The sequence below is a fragment of the Zootoca vivipara genome, chromosome 3 (assembly GCF_963506605.1).
Source record: "Zootoca vivipara chromosome 3, rZooViv1.1, whole genome shotgun sequence".
Lineage (NCBI taxonomy): Eukaryota > Metazoa > Chordata > Lepidosauria > Squamata > Lacertidae > Zootoca > Zootoca vivipara.
Window position 1 is genome coordinate 77,304,796 of NC_083278.1, and position 26,918 is coordinate 77,331,713.

At 44.1% G+C, this 26,918-nt stretch overlaps 1 protein-coding gene across 3 annotated transcripts in view; it reads right to left on the reverse strand.

Moving 5' to 3' along the window:
- The window catches only part of AKT3 (AKT serine/threonine kinase 3), a 116,334-nt gene extending 89,979 nt beyond the window's left edge, over positions 1 to 26,355 (reverse strand). Inside the window, exons 1-2 of one of the 3 annotated variants that reach the window (XM_035108349.2) lie at positions 25,842 to 26,355; positions 4,725 to 4,868 (exon numbers count right to left, since the gene is read on the reverse strand). In XM_035108349.2, coding sequence (XP_034964240.1) covers positions 4,725 to 4,770 — 46 coding nt within the window. In that variant the 5' untranslated portion in view covers positions 4,771 to 4,868; positions 25,842 to 26,355. Of the gene's footprint in view, positions 1 to 4,724; positions 4,869 to 25,841 lie in introns of those variants that run through there. The other 2 variants (XM_035108351.2, XM_035108350.2) reach the window with 2 other exon arrangements.
- Positions 26,356 to 26,918: the final 563 nt, after the last annotated feature.

Consider the following 26,918-nt stretch of genomic DNA (forward strand, 5'->3'; position numbering starts at 1 on the left):
TGCCTCATAACGACCATATGCTACTCAAATATGTTATCACACCTACTATTTCATCATATGTCTCCCAAGAAATTAATTAGCTATAACTTCTTCAACTTTGACAAAAATGTCTTCAGTAAGTGATATTACTAGCTGCTGTAAATACTTCAAAATTCAAAGCTTTTCTAGTTTTTGTTTAACCTTTTAAGTATTATCATTTAGCAGCAATTAAAAAGCAGGTGTTCTCTTGCTTATCAATTTCTTAAACATTATATTTACACTTCCTCAAAATAAAAAAACACAACATTTTGGTTACACATTTTAAAAATATTTCATTTTTGTTTGTAACAGCATATATCTTACCAGGAACTCTTAACTGCACAAATGTAAATAATGTAGAAGAAGAATGCTATCTCAAAAGGTGCACATCAAAACAACCCTTTTTGCTAATGCATGTTTTTTATGTGAATTATTTTGCATGGAGAAAACTTCAATCAGGTGGTTTCCCACCTGCAACTCTTAAGTTGCAATGTGGAAACAGGTTTAGTGCCTCAGCACTCTTTGAAAGAACTGTGCAGTCTTTCTCTACACATGCCAACAGGTGTATACCCTCATCTTGTTGAGCAATTTTAGAGGCAGCATGTCTTTGAATATAAGTTGTGGAGCAACAAAGGCAAGAGCAGGATACTGCAGTCATGCTCTGTTTGACTTCACAAATACAGCAGGGCTCTTTTTACGTTCTTACCCCATTTTTCTGTTTTGCTACCTACAGAACTCTCTGCGGGTGCACTTCTTCCATCATTTTCTCCATGTATCCTACCTCATTCTATGAATGTACCTTGGGCCATTCAGCTCTCCTTAAAACAGGCATAGGCAAACCCAGCCCTCCAGATGTTTTGGGGCTACAACTCCCATCATCCCTGACCACTGGTTCTGTTAGCTAGGGATGATGGGAGTTGTAGTCCCAAAACATCTGGAGGGCTGGGTTTGCCTATGCCTGTCTTAAAACATAAGCTGGGGGCTACAGATAAATGAGAGGTGAAATGGAGCTTACTGGCAGTCAAGAGTCCAAAAGTCTGTAGACCAGTGACAAGAGGTAATCCACAAATATAGGCCTTACACCAAATGATGCCACGTTGATTGATATCAGAAAGTTCCAGGTTGCTGAATGCTGAACATGTGGTCACTGAGGTAAATGAATAGATAAGGTCTAGAATTATCTTACAAGGTTGAAAATCCCAAAATGTTCTCCATTTGCCTGGTAACTCCTGAGATTCTCACCCTCTGCTACTAATTCAGAGGAGACTGTTACATGTTATACAAACTGACTAATGACAAGGCCAAACTCAATATGATATAGATTACATTGCTTTATTTAAAAAAAATCATTATAAATCCTGAAAATTTGTGACATCATAGAAGACATTCAAAGCAAATTAATCTTATATATTTCATAATTTAATATAGTTAGAAAAAATAACAAGCAATACTCATTTTTTTAAAAAAAATGCTTTTGATATATGGATATACTGTATTTTATTTTATGTGAAGACTTTTGAGTAATTGCAAATCAGAGAGAGGAGATTGGGTCAACATATCCCTATAGCTTTTTACTGATTGGTAAAAATAGTCTTTATTCATTTGATTTGATTTGATTGTTTGCCCACCATGAGACCCAATGGTAGGTTACAACAATTTTAAAACACAGTATTAAAATCAGTTAAAGCAAATGAGTCAGTGTGGTGTAGTGATGGAAATTCTTTGAATGCAAACTGTTTCCCTGGAAAGAAAAAGTATTCATTTTAAAAACAGTTTTCAAAAAATTATTTCCAGGGCAGTACCGTAGTTAGTATTTAAATCCCTCTTCCAGTGCTTTGAATACAAACTGCTTTGCCTGCAAAGACTAAAATGCTCCCGTTTAAGTAGCATTTCCCCCTCTGCATATGCTTCAAAGAGGCTTCCTCTAACACAGCCTTTCTCAACCTTGGGCTCCTAGATGTTGCTGGACTACAACTCTCATCATTCCTAGCCAGTATGACCAGTGATCAAGGATGATGGGAGTTGTAGTTCAAGAACATATGGGGACCCAAGGTTGAAAACTGTTGCTCTAATGATGATCAGCTGATTGTCCATTAAAAGAAGTCTCTCTGAAGGCAAACTCTCACATCTCTGCCTCCCAAAGGCTTGCACAGCTGTTTGATGCAACAACAACAACAGTTACTAGGAAGTCCCAAATAACATAGGAACATATATACACACTGCAGGAAGGAAGATTAAGGCTTCTTTCTGAAATGCTATATTTTGTATACAACGCATGTGTTATTGTTTCCTTTAATTTCCTGTAAGAATCCCAATTTACCAATCAGGAAGTAGTACCTTTCACCTCCTGATGGGGGTGGGGGCAGAAATCTCTAAAAACCTGCACAGCAAAATGTAGCACTAAAATAGCCCAGGTTTCGCCACAATTGCAACCCGCCTCCCAAAACCAATTTGTTTTCAGCATTATCCTATGCATCAAGTTCAGTGGGGCTTACTTTACTCCCAGGTAAGCAGATATCATGAATGAGCAAGTTCCACAGAAGGGGCCCAAAATAGCAAAAAACTTTTCCTGATCATGATATAACTGGATCCCTTCCCACCCAAAAAGAGAGCAGTGCCTAACTACAAAGCCAGTCTAGAGCTTCTGTTGTTTAGAACTTTTACTAAGAAAAAGAATGTATTTGCATGTCTACATGAAAGTGCATGCCTGTGCCTTACCATGTAATTAAGCCTTTGTCTGTGTACACACATGAAAGTGAGTACATACATGCTTTCCAAAATGTGGATCACTGTCCAGTTTGAAGTTGTAATACTATCCTACCCTCAAACAAGTTTTTAAAGTGGTGGCAAGCATCAGATAAAACAGAAAACAAAGAAAGGATGTTAAAACAAAATGCACAGAATTCACCATTTTAAATGTATGAATATGCATATGATGCCTTCCTATGTAGTGTTTTTATTAAATTGGGCAATATCCAATTGTTGCATCCTGCTTGTGCAATGAACTTCTGCTTGTGGAAACAGGTTTTCTTTCTTCTACTTCTCTCCCTCTGCAGCCCCACATTCCAAATTTGCTCCAGAATGTTGGGAGACACTCCAGAACCAATGGCCCAAGGGGTGGGCAGCACAGCAAGGGGAAGTCACATTGCAGCTGCTGGTATGATACTGGATCTTACCCATAAATTGTTCAACTTCTAGATTTAATATAATGGATTTTGACTTTTTCAACACTTACTAAAAACAATTTAAACTCACTGAGCTACTTAAACCATTTTACCGTTAGAACATTGGTCTGAGCACAATGTTCTTTGATAGTATTTGGATAAGAGTTACGGAACACTATGTTGCTAAAGCAATGTCACACAGTGATCCAAAACAGTTTCTTAAGATTCATATATATTTAGAAATGAGAAAGATAAGGGCTGCAATCAATGAACTCTTAGTTTGCAGTAAGTACCTCTGAACTCAGTGAGACTTCTTAGTAATTCATGTGTGTGTGATCAAAGCAATGTGTTAAAACTGCCAGATTAAAGTGCTGCTACCTGTGATGGGCCTGTCTCAACCACCTGGGCCTCGTGCTGTTTTAGGAAGAGAGATCTGGACACAACAGAATGTATCCCTCTGCTTGCACCCACCCTTCCACTGTTTGTGATACTTGCTGCCACTAGGTAAGAGATTCTGGACTCAGCTACATTCGTAAAGATAAAGCACTTTATATGCATTATAACACTGACACCAGATGGCACTGTGGAGTCTCATCTTTTGCCAACAGGATTTCCCTGTAAGAAGTTTACAACACACTTAACTGAATCGCTTCTTTGATGTGTCTAGATCCAGCCTACATCTTTGTTAGGCTGCCCTTTTCAAACTGCCCCCAAAGGTTTTCCAGGGTCTCTCTTTAGCTTCCCTGAGTAGCACAAGTTATTGTGATGTCATTTGGCGCATCTGCGCATGTGCGAATCGCCAAACCCGGAAGTAACCCATAACGGCACTTCCAGGTTCGGCATGTTCGTAACCCATGATGTATGCAACCCGCAGCGAACGTAACTAGAGGTATGACTGTATACAAAAGCATATCACCAGGAAAAATATGCACTCGCATATAAGATACAGGCAGTTCAGGGCAGTAAAACCCATTCCTTCACATTACCCATTAACACCAGTTATTAAAAGCATAAATATACTACTGTGAATTGGTTGGGTGGGAGAGCTTTTCAGAACAGCTATTATCCATCAATCCCCTTAGTATATAATTTACAGAGATCAGGTAGTCCCAGGAAACACTGTTCTAGATCATCTGGGCTGCTGTTGCAGTTACATGTTTATTTTGCTGGGCTAAGGGAGCAGGGCATTTACATTCATAAACTGCCCATGTGTACTGGACAGCTCCCAGTCCACATGGATGATTATGAGGAACTGCCCTCTCCTTACTCACTCAGAGCAGTTGATCTACTGCATTTACCAAGGGAGAAGTTAAACCACTAGTGCAGCCATGCTGGTTTCCAAACCAGCTCCTTGCGAGCCAGCTGATGGAGGCTGGGCCTCACCTTCGATTCCCAATTCTCTTGCAATCCCCTAGCAGCTGCAACACAGATCACTGCCTCCCCACACCACAGGCCAACAACTACTAAATGAAGGGGAGGAAATACAGCCACTATCCATGAAAAATTCTTGCAGGATAGTATATTATTTAATTCAACACTTACCCCTTTTCTGAACCCAACCTTCTTTCACAATTGTAACATCGCTCATGATAGCTCCACAATGAGCCTTCAATTCAGAGAAATATTGTTTTGCAGTATAGCTTTGAGTTTCAAGTCTCTTCTGACTTTTCTGTATCTTAAATCAATCTGTAAGTATAAAGGAAAAAAATTAACTTGATGTGTACTGTTACTTGACACCCAATCCGCTCGAACAGCTATTTTTCAAATGGTTACTATTTAGGAACTTTACAGGCCACCTTCCCCCTAAAACTGACTTACAAAAATTCAGATCAATAACATAAATATCATCTAAAACAGGCATAGGCAACCTTGGCTCTCCAGATGTTTTGGAACTACAACTCCCATGATCCCTGACCACTGCCCCTGTTAGCTAGGGATCATGGGAGTTGTAGTTCCAAAATATCTGGAGAGCCAAGGTTGCCTATGCCTGATCTAAAAACAGCATCCGGGGGGGGGGGGAATCACAGTGTTAAAAGCATAGGTGAACAGAATAGCCTTTACCTGGCACCTAGAGGATAGCAATGATACTAACAGGCAAATACTCCAGGGAAAACAAAAACAGTGCTTTAGCTATGTCGCTGGTTTCAAGAACAAGCTCACTGCTAAACATACTTGTCAATATCCAAAAAAAAAATGTTTTGCTAGATGTTGATCCCTGCTGACTCAGAAAAGCCAATCATTTAGATCAATCTGTTAAACCCCTTTTGACTGATTCAAAATAGCCTTCTCCAACCTGCTGCCCTCCAGAATTTGTTGGATTACAAGTCCCATCATCCTTTACAATTGGCCATGCTGGCTGGGACTAATAAAGTTCAAGTTAAACAATGTCTAAGCAGCAGCACCATGTTGGAGAAAGCTGACTGAATAGATGTCCCTAATTAATCAAGTAACAAACTTTTTTTAGGGAATTCTTTTAAATACAAACATTTACAAGACTGTGGAGGGTGAAATGCCATTTTGGAAGAGCCATTACCCCTTCTTTCCCACAGCAAAGGGAAAGCCCCTTCTAAGAAAGGTCATGCTCTGATACCTAAGGACATCATTTAAAAACAAAAGCAATTGCTCATTCTTATAAAAATATATCAGTGTTCATAATTAGCCCAGCACCAGGCACATTTTGCACCTGACAATTGACCACTTGCAACCAAGTGAAGGTGCCTGGGCGCCAGAATGGTGACTGACATCTCCACCATCTGGGGATCATTGGATATGGACACTAATGCGACATGCTGTAGAATTCTATCAGTTAGATTTTATCTGCACAATCAGAATGAATTTCAGGAACCAAAATGCTTTTTCTGTGCATCCTAAGCAGGAGCAGTGAAAAACATTATAGTTAATTGTTGTCGCTTGTCTTCACTTACCCCACCCCACCCCACTGCCCTGCTCAAAGTTGTGAAGAATATCCCTACGTTATGAATGGTCTGTGTCACCATTAAGAAAAAGAGGTAGGATTGTCCCTGTAAAAAGTGACTTTAGAGCAGTCTTGCCCAAAAATGGCAACTAGACATTCTGTTTTGGCGACTGTAACCTTGGTTTAAGGAGCCATTTAATGCCTAGTTTCTAACACTGAAATATATACAGATCACAAATCTGCTTCATCATGTTTACTTATTTATAAGAGTTCTTGCCTGCCCTTTGCCATAAAGTCCCAGGGCAGGTTATAAGAATAAAATATATAATGAAAAAACCAGAAAAACTGCTACTACCGTGTTTCCCCGAAAATAAGACTGTCTTATATTTATTGCTCCTCAAGAAGAAACACTATGGCTTATTTTCAGGGGATGTCTTATTTTTAATTGTGTGTCCAGCCTCGCCTCTTCCTTGGCGCTCTCCAGAACTGCGCCTATCACTATGTCTTATTTTCGGGGTATGGCTAATATTGCGCAAATGCTTAGAAATCCTGCTACGGCTTATTTTATGGGTATGTCTTATTTTCGGGAAAACAGAGTATTATAAAAAAAAGTAAAACTATTCCAAATACTGTACAACAAAACAACTTCAAAAAGAGAGGTGGATACAGTACCATAAAACAGTGACAAAGTTATCTCTGTCCAAGAGACACCATAGCCAGCAAACTATCCAGAGCTGGAAATAGACACTCCTAGCCACCGAGGCTACCTGATTACTGGATCCAGGAGAATCGCCCAGGCTACAGACCTGCTCCTTCCAGGTGACTGCAACCCCGTCCAGAATGGGCCATCTTCCCACCTCCCAAACTTGAGCACTTGGAACACAGAACACCTGCATTTTCAGGATTCAGCTTCAATTTATTGTCCCAAAGGCTGACCTTCACCACCTTTAAGCAATACGTACGCCTAGTACTTCAACCTCCTCCAATAGAGCTGGGTGCCATCAACATATTGGCAACACCTCATTACAAAACTCCAGATGACAGCTCTCAGCAATTTCAGGCAGGTGCTAAAACTACCTGGATAACAATACAATTCGCATGCCACTAAACAATGGTCATGAATAAGTACATTCTGGAAATAGCTATTAAAGGTAGGATCTGCAACATTAGAAAAATGAATCCAGGTATCCCCTTTCTCTCTCATCTCTCTTCAGTAGAAGAATATTAAATGAACTGTGCAAGACAATATTTGGAACAGGGATATGAATGTCTGTAGTGCTGCCACCCCTTATATCACAGTGGACAACAGCAGCAATGGATGCTTTGGCGAAAATGCATAGAAATCCCTCATTTCAGTTGCTCACAGAATTCCTATAAAATGATAGCACTACAGTTAGCAATTCTAAACCTTTTCAGAAGGTATTCCTTGTTCATCAAAATGATATGTTACCGTGCAGTACTTTTAAGAACATATACTCTGAAAATTCTGATACCATGAGCTCCTAATGCAGAAGTGGGGGAGCTGTGGCCCTCAAGATGTTGCTGGACAAAAACTCTCATAATCCCTGACCTTTGGCCAGGATAACTGGGAATGATGGGATTTGGAGTCTTGGTGTCTTAACATCCAGAGGTCTTCATGTTCCCCACTCCACCCTAATAAAGCACTAAGAATCACATATTTTAGTATCCAGAAGCAGAAATTGGCCAGTAATTCCCAGTTCCATATTCACCTGAAAGTTTGAAAACCAGATCAATTACTAAACTTAAGAGGGAACTAAAGTTTATATGGTCCTGCACTCCAAAATATGACTTGGCAAAATCCACACCATATAGCTCCATGTTGGATCATGTCAGTGGTGCATTTAGTCCAGCATCCTGTTCTCACAATTCCTATCAGAGGTGTTAGAAACTCAGCTACCATATATAAGCTAGGCACCAAGTGGCTCCTTAAACCAGGGTTACAGTTGCCAAAATGGAACTCCTAGTTGCCATCTTTGAGCCAGACAGCTTGGAAGTTGTATTTTTCAATACAACTTTTTGGTTCCTGAAATTCATTCTGATTGTACAGATAAAATATAACTGATAGAACTTGCTTTTTGTGAATGAAAAAGTATTCCATCAATGGATACAGGTGGATACAGTTATGTACCACCATCTTTCTATATATTTCAATGTTTAAATGTTTATATTTAAATAGTATAGTCATGTCCAAGATTGCAAACATGAGCTCCTCTATTACATGAGAGATAAATATGCTTTCTTTCTCTTGTGCTAACTCTGAAGTATAACCACTGAAGTATAGTGCCCCCCAGCCTAGGGATGGAGGGAAAAATGCAATTAAGTATGTGAATCATTTGTTCACATACTGAACAAATGAACATTGAAACACAGCCATTCTATGAAATTCACACATCTGAATTTTGTAATGCAGTTATCCAGCAATGTGTGCAAACATACATACATCCTGGTAACGTGTGCAAAAATATCCATATATTAGTGAAAATAACATATGCAGCTGCAATGTATTATAAAAAACTGCTTTGGGGGATGAATTACACCTAGCAGGGATAATGCAAGTTTGGTATTCCTCCATACACAACTGAACATACATCTGCAACATTAGAAAAATGAATCCAGGTATCCCCTTTCTCTCTCATCTCTCTTCAGTAGAAGAATATTAAATGAACAGCAACTGGGAATCTCTGACAGTGGAGGTGGAAGATGGCCATAGTGGCTATGAGTCTTTGATAGACTTGTTGTTGTTGTTGTTTAGTCGTTTAGTCGTGTCCGACTCTTCGTGACCCCATGGACCATAGCACGCCAGGCACTCCTGTCTTGCACTGCCTCCCGTAGTTTGGTCAAACTCATGTTCGTAGCTTCGAGAACACTGTCCAACCATCTTGTCCTCTGTCGTCCCCTTCTCCTAGTGCCCTCAATCTTTCCCAACATCAGGGTCTTTTCCAAGGATTCTTCTCTTCTCATGAGGTGGCCAAAGTATTGGAGCCTCAGCTTCACGATCTGTCCTTCCAGGGAGCACTCAGGGCTGATTTCCTTAAGAATTGATAGGTTTGATCTTCTAGCAGTCCATGGGACTCTCAAGAGTCTCCTCCAGCACCATAATTCAAAAGCATCAATTCTTCGGCGATCAGCCTTCTTTATGGTCCAGCTCTCACTTCCATACATCACTACTGGGAAAACCATAGCTTTAACTATACGGACCTTCGTCGGCAAGGTGATGTCTCTGCTTTTTAAGATGCTGTCTAGGTTTGTCATTGCTTTTCTCCCAAGAAGCAGGCGTCTTTTAATTTCGTGACTGCTGTCACCATCTGCAGTGATCAAGGAGCCCAAGAAAGTAAAATCTCTCACTGCCTCCATTTCTTCCCCTTCTATTTGCCAGGAGGTGATGGGACCAGTGGCCATGATCTTGGTTTTTTTGATGTTGAGCTTCAGACCATATTTTGCGCTCTCCTCTTTCACCCTCATTAAAAGGTTCTTTAATTCCTCCTCACTTTCTGCCATCAAGGTTGTGTCATCTGCATATCTGAGGTTGTTGATATTTCTTCCGGCAATCTTAATTCCTGCTTGGGATTCATCTAGTCCAGCCTTTCGCATGATGAATTCTGCATATAAGTTAAATAAGCAGGGAGACAATATACAACCTTGTCGTACTCCTTTCCCAATTTTGAACCAATCAGTTGTTCCATATCCAGTTCTAACTGTAGCTTCTTGTCCCACATAGAGATTTCTCAGGAGACAGATGAGGTGATCAGGCACTCCCATTTCTTTAAGAACTTGCCATAGTTTGCTGTGGTCGACACAGTCAAAGGCTTTTGCATAGTCAATGAAGCAGAAGTAGACGTTTTTCTGGAACTCTCTAGCTTTCTCCATAATCCAGCGCATGTTTGCTATTTGGTCTCTGGTTCCTCTGCCCTTTCGAAATCCAGCTTGCACTTCTGGGAGTTCTCGGTCCACATACTGCCTAAGCCTGCCTTGTAGAATTTTAAGCATGACCTTGCTAGCGTGTGAAATGAGCGCAATTGTGCGGTAGTTGGAGCATTCTTTGGCACTGCCCTTCTTTGGAATTGGGACGTAGACTGATCTTCTCCAATCCTCTGGCCATTGCTGAGTTTTCCAAACTTGCTGGCATATTGGGTGTAGCACCTTAACAGCATCATCTTTTAAAATTTTAAATAGTTCAGCTGGAATATCATCACTTCCACTGGCTTTGTTATTAGCAGTGCTTTCTAAGGCCCATTTGACTTCACTCTCCAAGATGTCTGGCTCAAGGTCAGCAAACACACTACCTGGGGTGTACGAGACCTCCATATCTTTCTGGTATAATTCCTCTGTGTATTCTTGCCACCTCTTCTTGATGTCTTCTGCTTCTGTTAGGTCCTTACCACTTTTGTCCTTGATTATGGTAATCTTTGTACGAAATGTTCCTTTCATATCTCCAATTTTCTTGAACAGATCTCTGGTTTTCCCCATTCTATTGTTTTCCTCTATTTCTTTGCATTGCTCATTTAAGAAGACCCTCTTATCTCTCCTTGCTGTTTTTTGGAAATCTGCATTCAGTTTCCTGTATCTTTCCCTATCTCCCTTGCATTTTGCTTGCCTCCTCTCCTCCGCTATTTGTAAGGCCTCGTTGGACAGCCATTTTGCCTTCTTGCATTTCCTTTTCCTTGGGATGGTTTTCGTTGCTGCCTCCTATATAATGTTACGAGCCTCCATCCATAGTTCTTCAGGCACTCTGTCCACCAAATCTAAATCCTTAAACCTGTTCCTCACTTCCACTGTGTATTCATAAGGGATTTGATTCAGATTGTATCTTACTGGCCCAGTGGTTTTTCCTACTTTCTTCAGTTTAAGCTGGAATTTTGCTATAAGAAGCTGATGATCTGAGTTACAGTCAGCTCCAGGTCTTGTTTTTGCTGATTGTATAGAGCTTCTCCATCTTTGGCTGCAGAGAATATAATCAATCTGATTTCGATGCTGCCCATTTGGTGATATCCATGTGTAGAGTCGTCTCTTGTGTTGTTGGAAGAGTGTGTTTGTGATGACCAGCTTGTTCTCTTGACAGAACTCTATTAGCCTTTGCCCTGCTTCATTTTGAACTCCAAGGCCAAACTTGCCAGTTGTTCCTTTTATCTCTTGATTCCCTACTTTAGCATTCCAATCCCCTGTAATGAGAAGAACATCCTTCTTTGGTGTCATTTCTAGAAGGTGTTGTAGGTCTTCATAGAATTGGTCAATTTCACTTTCTTCAGCACCGGTAGTTGGTGCATAAACTTGGATTACTGTGATGTGTAACAGCCAGGGGTCCTAGCAGCTTGGAGTGGCTTGGACGGTAGCAGCAAGGCTTGTTACAAAGTAACAGCCAGCTGCTAACAGCCAGATGTAGCAGCAAAGGGTATAGCACCGAGGCTTATTACAAGTGGTGGGCTCTCGTGAAGGAAGACAGACAACTGATAGAATCAACCAACCGTGGGACGAGAGCCCCGAGCTCTCTCGTGACCACATATTTATTAGGTATAGTAAATGCATATGCAATAGCCATAAACCAATCATTACAATACACCTATATAGCAATAGCCAATAATATCAGCAGAACACTCTTATGCCCATATATGCTCAGACCCTATTGTTCTCCATAGTATGCATGTTTCCCATGGGAAGTTTGAGCTCCTGGGGAATGAATAATTAAAGATGGATGAAAACGTTCCCAGGACTGGCATGACCTGAGGAATGGATAACTTGTGATGTATGTGAGATGTTCCTCATGGCTGGCTTGGCTTCCTAGGACCATCTATCTTGTGGTATGGGGAGAAGTACAGACTCTACATCCGGCTCGTTATGCCTAGCCGATCTTGCCATGGTGCCTGCATACCACTTGGAGAGTGGAGCGCAGAAGCACCATTTCATGGCTTTAGGATGTGGCTGCATTATTCCCACATGTCCACTGTTTTTGTTTTTTCAAGGCTAAGAGATCTGGTCTGAGAGGTACCTTCCCATGGATCGAGAGCCAGAAGGTCCCCCACTGGGGAGGGAGGTGGAGCGATGGGGGTAATGTGTTGCTGGGCAAGGAGAAGCATAACTTGGGCAGCTGCTTTGCGTTCTGCAATTACTGACAGGCTATTGGTAATGGTTCTCATTAGAATAGGTAACACACAGGGAAGCAAAATACATCCAATGGCTATAAAACCAATGAGGGCCACAATGGCCTATAAACCTGGGAGCTTTGGGAACCAGGATCCGAAAACATCATGCAAACTAAACCCTTTCCAAACTTGGTCTGGGTTGTGTGTCAATTGGTGAAGCTCTGTAGTGAGTGTCTGTACCACCTTACCAACCGGATTGATTTGGAGACAACAGTTGGTAAGATTGAATTTTCCAGGGGATGGAGGCAAACGAATTTAGGAAGGGGAGAAGGGACACATTGTAATGGGGAGGGGCACTCAAATTACCGGGGGAGGCCCATGAGGTATAGGTATCGTCCCATAGGCCTAAACAAATGAGGTCACCAACAGGGGTTGAGCCATTGCGGGTGAAGCAATTATGACCGACCAGATTTGTGGTGAGGGACCAAATCAAGTCCTGATTGGATATGCTGGCTGTAATGTTACCCGCTATGGACATATTGTTGAAGGTCTCTGGGGAGGCTTCAAGAGCCTCCCATGGCCACTGCTCACCCATGTTGGTCCCCCCCACATACAAAACAACTTTTAATGCTGAGTTCTTTTGCAATGTCCTCCGCCAGTTCCAAAAACAAATTAGTAGCCTTTTGGCTAAGCTGCAATGGGTTGGAGGACAATTGTTCCACAGAGTCATAAACGGACCAGTGAGATGAGCGCTGGGAGCCTTCAAACAGTTCGGAGACCGTGACAGTGATGTATGTGATGGGGTCGGAGCCGGGGCCATCGATACCGAACCCATAGCTGGCAACTGCTGGATGGTTGCGGCTGAAAGTCAGGGAGACAATATTGGTGCGGTCCCGGCGAAAGGAAGTAACATAGGGGCAGCCAGTGTAGCCACCCCCCGTATAATCACAGACACACTGCCAGCCGTTGCAGCGGGTGGAGCCAGCACAAGGGACCCAGGCCTCGGGGGAGCCATATTGCCACTGTGAATTAGCGGCACACAGGTACTTATGGTGGAATTATGCAGACAGGTGCGATGTAGGGGGCGACAAGCGCGGGGTTGCTGAGTATGGTAGACCAGCGTTGAGGTGACTGCTCCCCCTTTCCGTGCCTTAGTGATGCACTGATGACAATCATCGGCACCTGCAGAGGAATCAAGAGGGGGGGAGGGGTAGAAGGAGGAGGAGGAGAAGGGGAAGGTGGGGGGTGATAGGGCCGGACGGCCCGAGCAGGAACCCAGATGACTTCATCTTGGAACTGGACGGCGGCATAACCTCTGGCGTGCGTGATGAGTTCCCCAGGACCTTTCCACGTTGGATCCGGTAGATGACGGAAGAGAACCAACGGTTTGACAGGGCGGGCTGCTGGGGAAGTAGAGAAATGACGGGTGGCCGCAGAGGTCGGTGGCGAACCCGTGAGATTCAAAAAATTCAAAATGAACAGGCACAGGTTGAGGCGATTTTGGAATTCTGGAAGGGTAGGGGCACCCTTATGGGGCTCAAGGCGATCGAGGGCCGTTTTGAGGGTGCGATTAGCATGTTCCACAATGGCCTGGCCTTGAGAGTTGTATGGAATGCCAAATTTATGGATTAAATTCCATTGATGACAAAAATGTGCAAAGGCCGAGCTAGCATAAGCAGGGCCATTATCGGTCTTCAGTTCTTTTGGGCGGCCGAGGACCGAAAAAGAGCGAATGCAATGATTGATAACATGTTTTACAGCCTCACCTCGCTGGGGGGAGGCAACAATAAAACCAGAGAAGGTATCAGCTGAGACATGGAGAAATTTCCAAGGGGAGAAGGGTGGGTATTGGGTAACATCCATCTGCCAAATTTGACAGGCGGATGTGCCCTTTGGGTTCACCCCAATGGGGACAGAGGCAGCTTGGCGGCTGCAAGTGGGGCACTGTTGAATAATAGCCGCTGCCTCTGCCCCTGTGATGGCGAACTCCTTCATGAGGGCCTTTTTATTCTGATGATAGAAGGAATGGCTTTCCCACGGAGTCATGGCATGCAGTGGGAACAGGGAAGGGCCCTGAGCTGCAGCATGATCTGCGCGGTCATTGCCCTCCTGCAGTGGGCCCAGAAAGGGCTGATGGCTTCTGATATGCGTAGCGAAAAAGGGAACAGGACGGCTCATTACAGCCTGTTGGAGGGCAATGAAGAGGGACAGAAGATCAGGCTCAATTGAGGGGGAAAGGTAGGCAGCATAGATGGTAAGCAGGATCTGAGTAACATACAAACTATCCAAGATAAGATTGATGGGTTGCTTTGGGAACCGCTGGAAGGCAAGGAGTTGGAACCCAGTTGGTGGGGAACTCTTTTAAACTGTCAAAACTGCCTTTTAGAGGAGGAAGGTTAATTGTGTCTGAGAGTGCACCAAGAAAAGGAGGGGGGCTAAAGGAGGAGACAGGTTCTGAGACAGGTTCTGAGCGATAATAAAGTTACCTCAGGAAGGAGGCTAGCTTTACAGTAAGGGAGTTTCTAATGAAGTGAAAACCCTTATCTGAATACATATAGGAACAGTCTTATTTATAGCTCCATGTCTATATAGATACCTGGTCACGTTTAGGCTGGAAGAGGACTCTCTTTTATTTTTGAAAACCCACAAGTGCTAGAGGGTTTAAAGAAAGGCTAGAGGGATAAGTGGGAGGTTTGATTTACCTCAGAAATCCCTGTTAGTGCTTTTAATAATTGAGAGGTCAGAGTTATAAGACTGAAAGTGAGAGGACTTTCGTCTCAGGAACATTGCGTAGAAGTTGGAACCGGGGATCAGAGGAAGGATGGCAACTCACCCTGCCAGGCCAATCGGCAAGAGCAGCCTGCAGGGCCTCACAATTAATAAAAAATGTATCCCAAATGGTCAGAGAGCAAGGCACAAAAAGGGTTTCAAGTTCGCAACCAATGAGAGCTTTTGCACGGAGGCGGCCTCTGGCGCAAAGTTGGGCAAATTGAGAGGGTTTGGGATTGATGGTAGCGCGGGGGGTATGGGGGAGGTGCAACCATTCCAGGATCCGCACTGAATCAGAGGGGGGAGATTGAATAAGGGCGGCCGTGGGCAAGGAGCACCAGAGAGAGCACCAGAGAGAGAGAGACGTTAGGTACGGCCCGGTCCACCCACCTGGTCTGCAGGGCCTCTTCGATCAGGTGAATAACCTGCCATTGGGCCGAGGTGAGCGTGATTGGATCAGAGGGTTTAAGGCCGCCACGCAAAGCCTCGAAAAGGGGAGTTAAGGCTGATGTGGACAATCCGAGGAAAGGACGAACCCAATTAACAGAGCCCAGATACTGTTGGAGGCGAACAAGGGTGATGGTGGGTCCGAAAGAGAAGCGGGGGAAAAAAGAAGGGATAGCCGCTGATGCAAGGACTTTATGTCCCAGGTAAGAAATATTGAGTGGGTGTGAGGCACATACGTGCCAGATCTTTCCAGTCTTGCGGGATGAGGAAGTAGGAGTGGGCCAGGGTATTAAAAAGTCCCTGCGTATACGGGCTTGTGACGCCGTACTTCGTGCAGGTGGACTTAGCTTCCTTAACAAGGTCTAGGGGTATGGCTATCCAACTGGCAGTAGCGTCTCCGGTAGCTGGATCAGTGGCATATGCGAGGGGGAACGCAGCAAGTTGGGAGAGGTCTTCAGGGGTTAGGGCGCCGCTCTGGGCACCCTGGAGAAGAGTGAGGCGGATGTGACCGATTTGCTGCGGTCCCTCAGCCCGTGTGGTACATGTAGTACCGGCCGGAGTGGCCAGGGCTGAATCCTGAACGGAGACCGGTTCCGGGGTCAGGGGCATCGGCAGTGGGACCTGTAAGGGGGCACTAGGCGTTGGGGATTGATTGGGGGTAAGGGGGACCTGCAGCGGAGCAGAGGGGGGTGGAGAAACAATATCTAAAGCAAAAATATCAGAGGGAGAAACCACCCAGACAGAAGAATTGTACGGTGGGGGATCTAAGAGGGGTTTCATGAGGGACTGGTCATGGGCTAAAAGGCATTCAAAGACCAGTTTCCATGCACTAAGAATCTTGGGCGGCGTGCGTGGGGAGGTATGAAGAAAGTTACCAACCTTCTGCCACGTTTCAAGTTTTAAAGAGCCACCCTCTGGGTACGCGGGGCAATTATCCCACACGTATTTTAGCAATGAGGCAAGTTCAGATTTAGAGATGGAGTTATGAAGAAACTTGCCATTAGAATGAAATAAATAGAGGTTGTGCTTGGTTAATTCACACAGCTCATATAAATGGCGCTGTTGGAGCTGTGAGAAACCACCCCCCATACTCACGAGAAGATCACGGCTGCCAGCAGCGAGATCGGGTGCACCGAGCCTGTTCCAGGCGATGAGCAGGGGAGGCCCAAGGACGTATCCGCAGATCCCGTCGGGGGTCACCAGATGTAACAGCCAGGGGTCCTAGCAGCTTGGAGTGGCTTGGACGGTAGCAGCAAGGCTTGTTACAAAGTAACAGCCAGCTGCTAACAGCCAGATGTAGCAGCAAAGGGTATAGCACCGAGGCTTATTACAAGTGGTGGGCTCTCGTGAAGGAAGACAGACAACTGATAGAATCAACCAACCGTGGGACGAGAGCCCCGAGCTCTCTCGTGACCACATATTTATTAGGTATAGTAAATGCATATGCAATAGCCATAAACCAATCATTACAATACACCTATATAGCAATAGCCAATAATATCAGCAGAACACTCTTATGCCCATATATGCTCAGACCCTATTGTTCTCCATAGTATGCATGTTTCCCATGGGAAGTTTGAGCTCCTGGGGAATGAATAATTAAAGATGGATGAAAACGTTCCCAGGACTGGCATGACCTGAGGAATGGATAACTTGTGATGTATGTGAGATGTTCCTCATGGCTGGCTTGGCTTCCTAGGACCATCTATCTTGTGGTATGGGGAGAAGTACAGACTCTACATCCGGCTCGTTATGCCTAGCCGATCTTGCCATGGTGCCTGCATACCACTTGGAGAGTGGAGCGCAGAAGCACCATTTCATGGCTTTAGGATGTGGCTGCATTATTCCCACAGTGATGTTAAAAGGTCTGCCTTGGATTCGTATCGAGATCATTCTGTCATTTTTGAGATTGCATCCCATTACAGCTTTTGCCACTCTTTTGTTGACTATGAGGGCCACTCCATTTCTTCTACAGGATTCTTGCCCACAGTAGTAGATATGATAGTCACCCGAACTGAATTCACCCATTCCCTTCCATTTTAGTTCACTGATGCCCAGGATGTCGATATTTATTCTTGTCATCTCATTTTTGACCACATCCAGCTTACCTCTATTCATGGTTCTTACATTCCAGGTTCCTATGCAATATTTTTCTTTACAGCATCGGACTTTCCTTTCGCTTCCAGGCATATCCACAACTGAGCGTCCTTTCGGCTTTGGCCCAGCCGCTTCATCAGCTCTGAATCTACTTGTACTTGTCCTCCGCTCTTCCTCAGTAGCATGTTGGACGCCTTCCGACCTGAGTGGCTCATCTTCCAGCGTCATAACTTTTATATGCCTGTTGTCTTTGTCCATGGAGTTTTCTTGGCAGGGATACTGGAGTGGCTTGCCAGTTCCTTCTCCAGGTGGATCACGTTTAGTCAAAACTCTCCACTATGACCTGTCCATCTTGGGTGGCCCTGCATGGCATAGCTCATAGCTTCTCTGAGTTATTCAAGCCCCTTCGCCACGACAAGGCATTGATCCAAGGGATAATCAAGGCATTGATAGACTTATCCCCCATGAATTTGTCTAATCATTTTAAAGCCATTCAAGTTGGTAGCCACCACTGCCTCCTGTGGGAGCAAGTTCCATAGTTTAACTATACACTGTGTAAAGAAGTACTTTCTTGTATCTGTCCTGAATCTTCCAACATTCAGCTTCATTGGAAGCTAATGAGTGAGGAAAACTTTCCTCTATCCACTTTCTCCATGTCATGCAGAATTCTGTATACTTCTATCACGTCACCTCTTACTTTTTCTCTAAACTAAAAATTCTCAAAGGCTGCAACCATTCCTCATAGGGGAGCCCTTTGATAATTTTGGTTGCTCTTTTCCACCTCTATACTATCCTTTTTGAGCTGTATACAATATTTCAAATATGATCACACCATAGATTTGTATGATATTGGAAGTTTTATTTCAATTCCTTTCCTAATGATCCCTAGCATAGTTTTTGCCTTTTTCACAGCTGCCACACACTGGATTAACAACTTCACTGAGCTATCCACTACAACCCCAAGGTCTTGTTCCAGGTCAGTCACCACCAATTTAGACCCCCATGAACATATGTGAAATTAAGATGTTTTTGCCCTGACATACGTCACTTTACCCTTGTTGACACTGAGTGGCATATGCCATTTTACAGCCCAGTCACTCAGATTAGATAGGTCCTTTTGGAGCTCTTCACAATTTACTTATTATTATTTATTATTTATTATTTATACCCCGCCCATCTGGCTGCGCTTCCCCCATCACTCTGGGCGGCTTCCAACAAATACCAAAATACATTAAAATATCACAGATTAAAAACTTCCCTAAACAGGGCTGCCTTTAGGTGTTTTCTAAATGTCAGGTAGTTGTTTATCTCCTAGACCTCTGATGGGAGGGCGTTCCACAGGGCGGGCGCCACTACCGAAAAGGCCCTCTTGCCTGGTTCCCTGTAGCTTTGCTTCTCGCAGTGAGGGAACCGCCAGAAGGTCCTCAGCGCTGGATCTCAGTGTCCGGGCTAAACGATGGGGGCGGAGACGCTCCTTCAGGTATACAGGACCGAGGCCGTTTAGGGCTTTAAAGGTCAGCACCAACACTTGGAATTGTGCTCGGAAACATACTGGGAGCCAATGTAGGTCTCTTAGGACCGGTGTTATGTGGTCTCGGCGGCCACTCCCAGTCACCAGTCTAGCTGCCGCATTCTGGATTAATTGCAGTTTCCGGGTCACCTTCAAAGGTAGCCCCACGTAGGAGGTTCCGGTTTCCGCCGGCAGGAATGGCGGACCTGTTTTCCATCTCTCTGACCTTCGTAAGGAATTTGGCGGTTGCTAGGGGAGTAAATGGCAACCCCCTACCCTCTCCGGGGGTTACGGAGAGGGGCCGCTGGGCCGCGATGCCCCCAGACCCACTCCGACTGTTTTTGGAGTGGGGGGAGCTTGGGCTGAGCACTTACGAGGGCCAGGACTCCCGGACGCTAATCTGCATGGCGGGGATTTCCATGGTTAAAGAAGATAATTAGGCTTAAATCTATGGACATACTTCAGAAGGAGGGGAAGAAGCGCTGTTTACTGCTGAGAAATTTATGCTGCTGAGGGAGAGGAGTCAAAGGCTGTATTTCATCTGAAAGAAGGATTGATGAGTTACTTCGTACCTTCCCAGACGCGATGTCCTGGCTTGTTTGGAGTGAAAGAGAAGCAAAAGACTGTGTGAGTTGAACTTTATAAACTGTTGTTACTGAGCATATTTTTTAAAGATGTGGAGTTGCAGACGAGAAAAGCCCCCCTCTAGTTGGACGGAAGGAGTCCTGGACGCGTTCGGAGGATTTATGAGCTGTGACGCACTTTGAATTGGAGCAGCGACCTGAAGCTAAGTTCAGCTATAGGGCAAGGAGATCCATTAATTTACCAAGAGTCTATGGTTTGATGTTTGGGTCTTCTGCCTGGAAAAGCTGTAAATTTTATAAAGATCGTTAATCTACCCGGTTATGAGAGAAAACGAAAGTGTTTTGAGTTTTTTTAAGATGGCGCTGCTTTGTGTTGACGCAACAGGGAGCTCCAGACCAAGAAGATTTATGGGGAGGCTGGACTGATTAACCCACACAGGAGAAAGAACATTTGTGAAACCTTGTTTGATATTTATCTCAGCAGCTGGGAAACAATCGGTTGAAAGTGGAAAACATCTATGTGACTATAAGGGAAAGATTCGGATTATTATGAACTTGGAGAGACGATTTGAACTTTAGAAAAAAGACGGCAGTGGACGGTTGCGAGGAATCCCCAATTTCTTGAAGCATGGGAACCCAAAAAAATTTTTTAGATGATTTGGCATAATATTCGGTTTGATTGATATATATGTGTATAATTTGAAATAACGAATGTGATATAATTGGTTTTAATTGGAAAATTAATAAAAATATATTTTTTTAAAAAAAAAAAACAAAGGTAGCCCCACGTAGAGCGCATTGCAGTAGTCCAAGCGGGAGATAACTAAAGCATGTACCACTCTGGTGAGACAGTCTGCGGGCAGGTAGGGTCTCAGTCTGCGTACCAGATGGAGCTGATAGACAGCAGCCCTGGACACAAAATTAACCTGTGGCTCCATGGACAGCTGTGAGTCAAAATGACTCCCAGGCTGCGCACCTGGTCCTTCAGGGGCACAGTGACCCCATTCAGGACCAGGGAGTCCCCCACACCCACCCGTCCCCTGTTCCCCAAAAACAGTACTTGTCTTGTCAGGATTCAACCTCAATCTGTTATAATTTCTGTTTTAACCACCTATAGTTCCCCAAATCTGCCTAAATCTGACAAAGTATTGACAGTCTGGCCAAAATATAAAGCAATTTAGTCTCAAAATGTTAGAGAGATCAAGAAAAGAACACTATGAAATCCACAAGAACCTTTGAGTTCAATAAGTACTGTACCTCAGAGACATCTCAGAGAATTACATATAAGACAAACTGCTGCTTCTGGCATAAAATAGTCTTACTTAAGCTGTACCGGTAGATAAGAAGTTACCAGTTTGGAACCTAACTTGCTTTTTGTGAATGAAAAAGTATTCCATCAATGGATACAGGTGGATACAGTTATGTACCACCATCTTTCTATATATTTCAATGTTTAAATGTTTATATTTAAATAGTATAGTCATGTCCAAGATTGCAAACATGAGCTCCTCTATTATATGAGAGATAAATATGCTTTCTTTCTCTTGTGCTAACTCAACTTTTGAGAAAATAATTATTATGAGAATTCAGTTTTCTCTCAAAATGTGGATAATACAGGATTTATTTCATGGCTGTTAACTTTAAGATAACTTTTTTGTATTTATTCACTGAAGGCCTGAAACAGTATCTAGTCAAGTCAGTGGAAAGAATAAAACACATATATTATTAATGTCAGCCAAGGTAGATATTTTCCTAAAGCATCAATTTCTTTCAAGATCATGGCACTCAAGTAACTTTATACATGTGAGTAAAAAGCACAATAGCAATTCTACAGGATGCCTCTTAACAAGCTCCTGTACTGAGGCAGTAACTGAGCCTCAACATTCAGCTTCATGAAGACTCTGCTCTAGTCCTGAAGATAGATTTCTGAACTCTCTATTGGACTTCCAAGAATGACATATCTATTGGATTTCTAAACCATAGCTGTCAACTCTCCCGTTTTTCGCGGGAAACCCCCTTATTTCAATCCGTTTCCTGCTGTTATTCCGGATTGTAGATATCCCATATATTTCCCGGATTTCAAAGCAGCTCCTCTCCCTCCCTGCTGGCCAGGGAGGCTCCACTTGGCGCCCCCCCCCCAGCAGCCAGCCGTCACCCAGTAAAACACCTTGCTCGGCGGCTGGCGGCTCGCTCACTTGCCGAGTGCTGCCGGAAATTGGTTCTGGACATGCGCATAAGTGATTTCCGGTGCCCAGACATGCAGACACGGGCAACCCGGCACCGGAGGTCGCTTCTGGGCATGTCTGGACATGTGCAGAACCGATTTCCGGTGCCGCGCCTCTGGGTGAGGCTGCTGATCCCTTATTTTCCAATCCGTAAGTTGACAGCTATGTTCTGAACACAGCTCAAACCATTAGAATGTCATTATCCAAGCTGTATTCATGTGAATAAATGTGTTACTCCTATAAGGGTTCTTCAGGAGTACATGTCTAATTTCTATAACATTTATATGATCTTCATGAACATATGGTCCCCCCACCATTTCTCATAAATAATGTTAATGCAAGTAAAGTCACCTATTTGCATCTATTTACTTCAATAACCCCATTTAAAAAACGTGTCAAATGTTCAATAAAGTATCCTTCATGCAGTCCCCAAGTTTCAAATTCACAGGATTACTGTCTCAACGCTGTTAACTGTAAATAATAATAATGCTGAGTAAATCTTTAACTGAGTAGGTGTTTCTTCCAAGCAAATATGCAAGAATATAACTCCTGGTTACAGGTTTTGTGTGACCCCAATGATGATGAAATATATTTGTTTTAGAACATGTGAAAGACTTAGAAAATCCAACACATTTAGATTTTCATACATGGCAAAAAAGCAGTAAATACAGGCCAAAAGTAGTAAATAAACCTTACACTTTCTGCAAAATAGGCACAATAAAAGCATGTGTTATCAAGCCATAATAAGAATCTAAACATATTCTAATGATTACTTCCCAATTTCCTGTTAAAGATCTATCTAGGTTATGAACTCACAAACATATTTTAAAACCTTTTTTATTTCATATAGAATAATCCTATCCATGTTTACCCAGAACCAAGTCCCACTGTGTTCAATTGGGTTTCCTTCTTGGTAAGTGTGCATAAAGTTATGGCCTAAGGAACTTGCTCCTGTAGTATGTATTTTAAACCTACACCCTTACAAACCAGTTCTAATTCCATTTACTTCAAAGTAAATCCCACTTAACATCAACAGGACATGAACTCTCAAGGCAAATAAATTTAGGATTTTAGCCAAAAGCTCAACTTGTTGCTCAAGTATATTAATGTATTAATGCTCAATGTATTTGATTTTTAATCATATCTTGCTGTTCCCATCTTTACAGAGGTGCTCAAAGCATAAGGAATAATCTGTCAGTTAATTATGTTAAAGATGAAACAACTTAATGAAGTATTTCAGGTATAATTCTGCACACAATTTAAGTTCCCATTGGTCAAGAAAGCTTTGAAAAATGTACGTCATTCTTTGCATACAGGCAATATTTTTAATTTAGACAACAATATATCATATGTTAAAGCTGCAAATATATGTACATAGAATCATAGAACTGTAAAGGTGGAAGGGAACATGAGGGCCATCTAGTCCACCCCCTGCAATGTAGGAATCTTTCACCCACTGTGGGGCTTGAACCCACAACCCTTAGATTAAGTCTCTTGCTCTACCGACAGAGGCCTTCTTTGAACTCAGTAGAACTTACTTCTAAACAAACATAACTAGAATGAGTTGCTAGTTTTGAAAAAAGAACAGGTAGTATTTTTAAATGGCATTGCTTACATTCAAATCAGATAAACCAAAGCAATAGTTTTTGTTTCCATGCACATTTTCCTAGGAATAAATCCCAGTGACACTTCCTTCCAAGCAAACATGCAGAAGACCATACTGCCTATCTGTTTCACTGTCAGCTATTTTTTTAATAACAATATAAACACAGTACACTTTAATTGTACTTTGCAATTTAGTTTTTGAAAGTTAAAATATGATAAAAGAAACAAACATTAAAACATTTCCGTTGTCATAGGAAAAGAGAAAGCTCAAATCTCTAGATAGAAAATGACTTCTGTGAGTTTATTAGCTAAATATACATATACAGAACTTCTGGCAGTGGATATAATTGTGTGTACTATACTCTTCTTCTGAACCATTCATCTGGACATCCATGTTTGCCTCATCCAATCAAGGCATACATACATTATAATTAGCAGTCCAATCCAATTAAAGATATTGGGGTCAATTTAAAACTCTTCACAGGAAAACAAACAGAACCACAAACAAAATCTGCTTAATGAACACGCTTAATGATGTCAAAACAAATAGTATTTAAGTACTTTACATTTTATTTGTCTTGTAACCACTCTTAAATTGCAGTGTTCAAGTAGGAATACACTTTCTACAACAGAAAACAGGCAAAACAAAATACATTTGAAAAGAAATAAAATAAAATTACACATATTAGAGCTTCCTTTGAATTTCATAGCATTTTAATGTCTGTATGTTCTAGCAAGGTTGGCAAGATACCCAGCCCCAATATTAGAGTTTCTCTGATGTACCCCAAAAACAGCTATCTCTAAGCTCTCTAAATAATCTGCAAATAATCTGTCAGCTACTAAAATATATTGTTTGCAAATTAAATTCAATCCTCAGATTTACTTTGTTAAAAACGATCCAGTGTGTACAAATAATACAGGTTAGATTTGCCAAACTTTGAGAATACTAGATTACCCAACCTTCAGTAATCTACTTCACAGTTTAAAGTCCAATCTAAAAGGACTTTGAATTAAGACATAGACTATAAAAACTATTTCATTTACAGTATTCCCATCTGCCAGCATTATGACAGACCATCATGTATACGTTTATAAGTAATTATAATAAAACTTCAATGAAAACATGCCAAATTGTTTGAATACCATGAAAAAGAAATTTTAAGTGCCCTCTAAATTTCTTGTACCACATTGTGATTTTTAAAGTAGCGTTTTAGGTTTTGTTTACAAATAACTGATTAACTTCTAAGGATGATCCTATTTACTAACAGGCCTTTTTTCAAACTGTAACATGTGTCAGTCTATTCAATTTCCTCAGATCATGGTCTGTACAAGTAGGAGGTGGGTAAGAAGCAGTGTCTGTCGAGTAATCATGTACTGTACATCAACTCCTCTATGTGCAAAGCAGCCATCATAATGGCTGTTCCAGCAAGATTGATGCGCAGAAAGAGGTTGGTTTGTTTACTTGCAGCCACAGCTGCCAGCAGCAGCAGCACCAGAGCCATACACTACTATGAACAGAACAGACCATCCTCTCCTATTTCTATTCTTAGCACACAGACACGTTCTAGAGACGATGAAACGTTTATTACTGATTAAACTAAGTGCATTCGCTATATACATTTACCTATGATCCACGACAAACAGAGAGTGGGGGAGGGAAATATGTGGACGTGTGAGGAGTCACAGTGACCGTGAAGGTGTGTGCGTCGGGGGGGAGCAGGAGCTGGATATGGGGGCTTGAATATTATCAGGAGAGACCAGGTGCGCAAGTAACGCTCTGCGCCCTCCTCCTCCTCCCCGAGCATCCCCTTCAGATGAAAAGGAAGCCACATTCCATATAAATAACTGCGCCCGTGCGCGCGCGCGCCGCTGTATGTTGTGCCTCGTGGCCAAGCACACATCTCTCTCCCTCCCCCCCCCCCTGCGCGTCTTTAATGTTATATAACCCCTTGTGTCTCTACAGCAGCCTGTCAGGCCCAGCCAAACACACACAGAGAAACACACGCACTAGTAGTCTAGGGGACTTGTTATATTTTATATGCTGTGAGTGATGGCTGGCGAAGGAGGAGCTGGGGAACTGCTGCCGCCGCCTCCTCCCTCTGTCAGCACAAGGATACTGACGGGGATCATCACTACTAGGCCCTAGATGGGTCGTCCCCCCTCTAGGGTGGGAAGCGGCGAGGGGGGGAGGGGACACACCAGAAATTGGGGAAAGGGGGCCGGAGCTGCCGCCTGTGTGCCAAGCCGCAGCCGAGGAGGCATCCCCACCCTCCGCCGCTCCTCCCGCCCTCACCTCACCTCACGTGCCCCGAGAGCAGCCAGCGCCCAGCCAGCCAGCATCCCCCACCGCCTATACTCCCGCTCGCTCGCTCGCCCTCCCGCCCGCCATCCCAGCTCCACGCTCGTTTACCTGAGGCGGAGGCGAGGGCGGCGGATGCTCCGCCGTCGGTGTGGAAGTGGCGGGAAGGCGGAGGCGGTTCCGGGCAGGGGGCCCCCCCGCGCTCCCTCCTCCCTCGCCCCCCCCCCCACAGCACCGCCAGGCTCGGCCCTTCGGCGGCCGCTGTTTCCCCTCAGCGCTGTGGGGAAGGGTCCAGGCCCCGGCCGGCGAGGGAAACGCAGGAGGGGCGGCGGCGGCGGCTACATAAGACAGCGGCTTCTCCTCCCCGCTATTCACGGAGGCGCCCGCCTGGGCAGCTCGGCCGCAGCATCCGCGGACGTCAGGGCGGCGGCTCCCGCTCCCGGCTCAGTGCGCCCGGAGCCGCCTGGGACCCAGCCTTCGGTCCGGCTGCTGCTACAGCCGCCGCCGCCGCCGTTGCTTCGGCCGCCTCCGCCAGGCTCGTTATTGACTTTCAGGAAAACTCCCGACGTCACTGGCTCCCCCCCCCGAGTGTCTTCCCCTCCAAGGCGGCGGCGGCGGCGGCAGCAGCGGCATCCCCCAGCTCTCGCGAGAAGCGCCGATGTGCGGAGCGGGGGGCTGCCAGACAGAGCAGGGAGGGAAAAGGCGGGGGGAGCCAGACAGAGCGGAGGGAGGGAGGCGGAGGTGATGAGGATGAATGGGAGGGAGAGGCGAGCAGGAAGGAGCCGGCTAGGCTGACCAACCGACAGGCGAGGATGGGGGGGGGGAGGCTGAGGTGAAAAAGAGACGAGGCGGGATAAAGGGGGAGGCAGGAACCAGACAGGCCGCCAGACGCGGGAAAGCTGAGGGAAAGGATGATGGGCGGGAGCAAACGAGGATGAGGGGAAATAGGGGAGGAAGAGGCACCTCAGAAAAGGCCGCTGCTGGGAGGAGCAGGAAGGCGGCGAGGGTGGCTCTGAAGGCGCCCCCACCAAGGGAAGAAGAAACCCGAGCAAGGCCAGAGCCAGAATCCTCCGTCCGGCCAGATTTTGAGTCGTGTGCCCCTTTCCCTTAAATAAGCAGGGAGACAATATACAACCTTGTCGTACTCCTTTCCCAATTTTGAACCAATCAGTTGTTCCATATCCAATT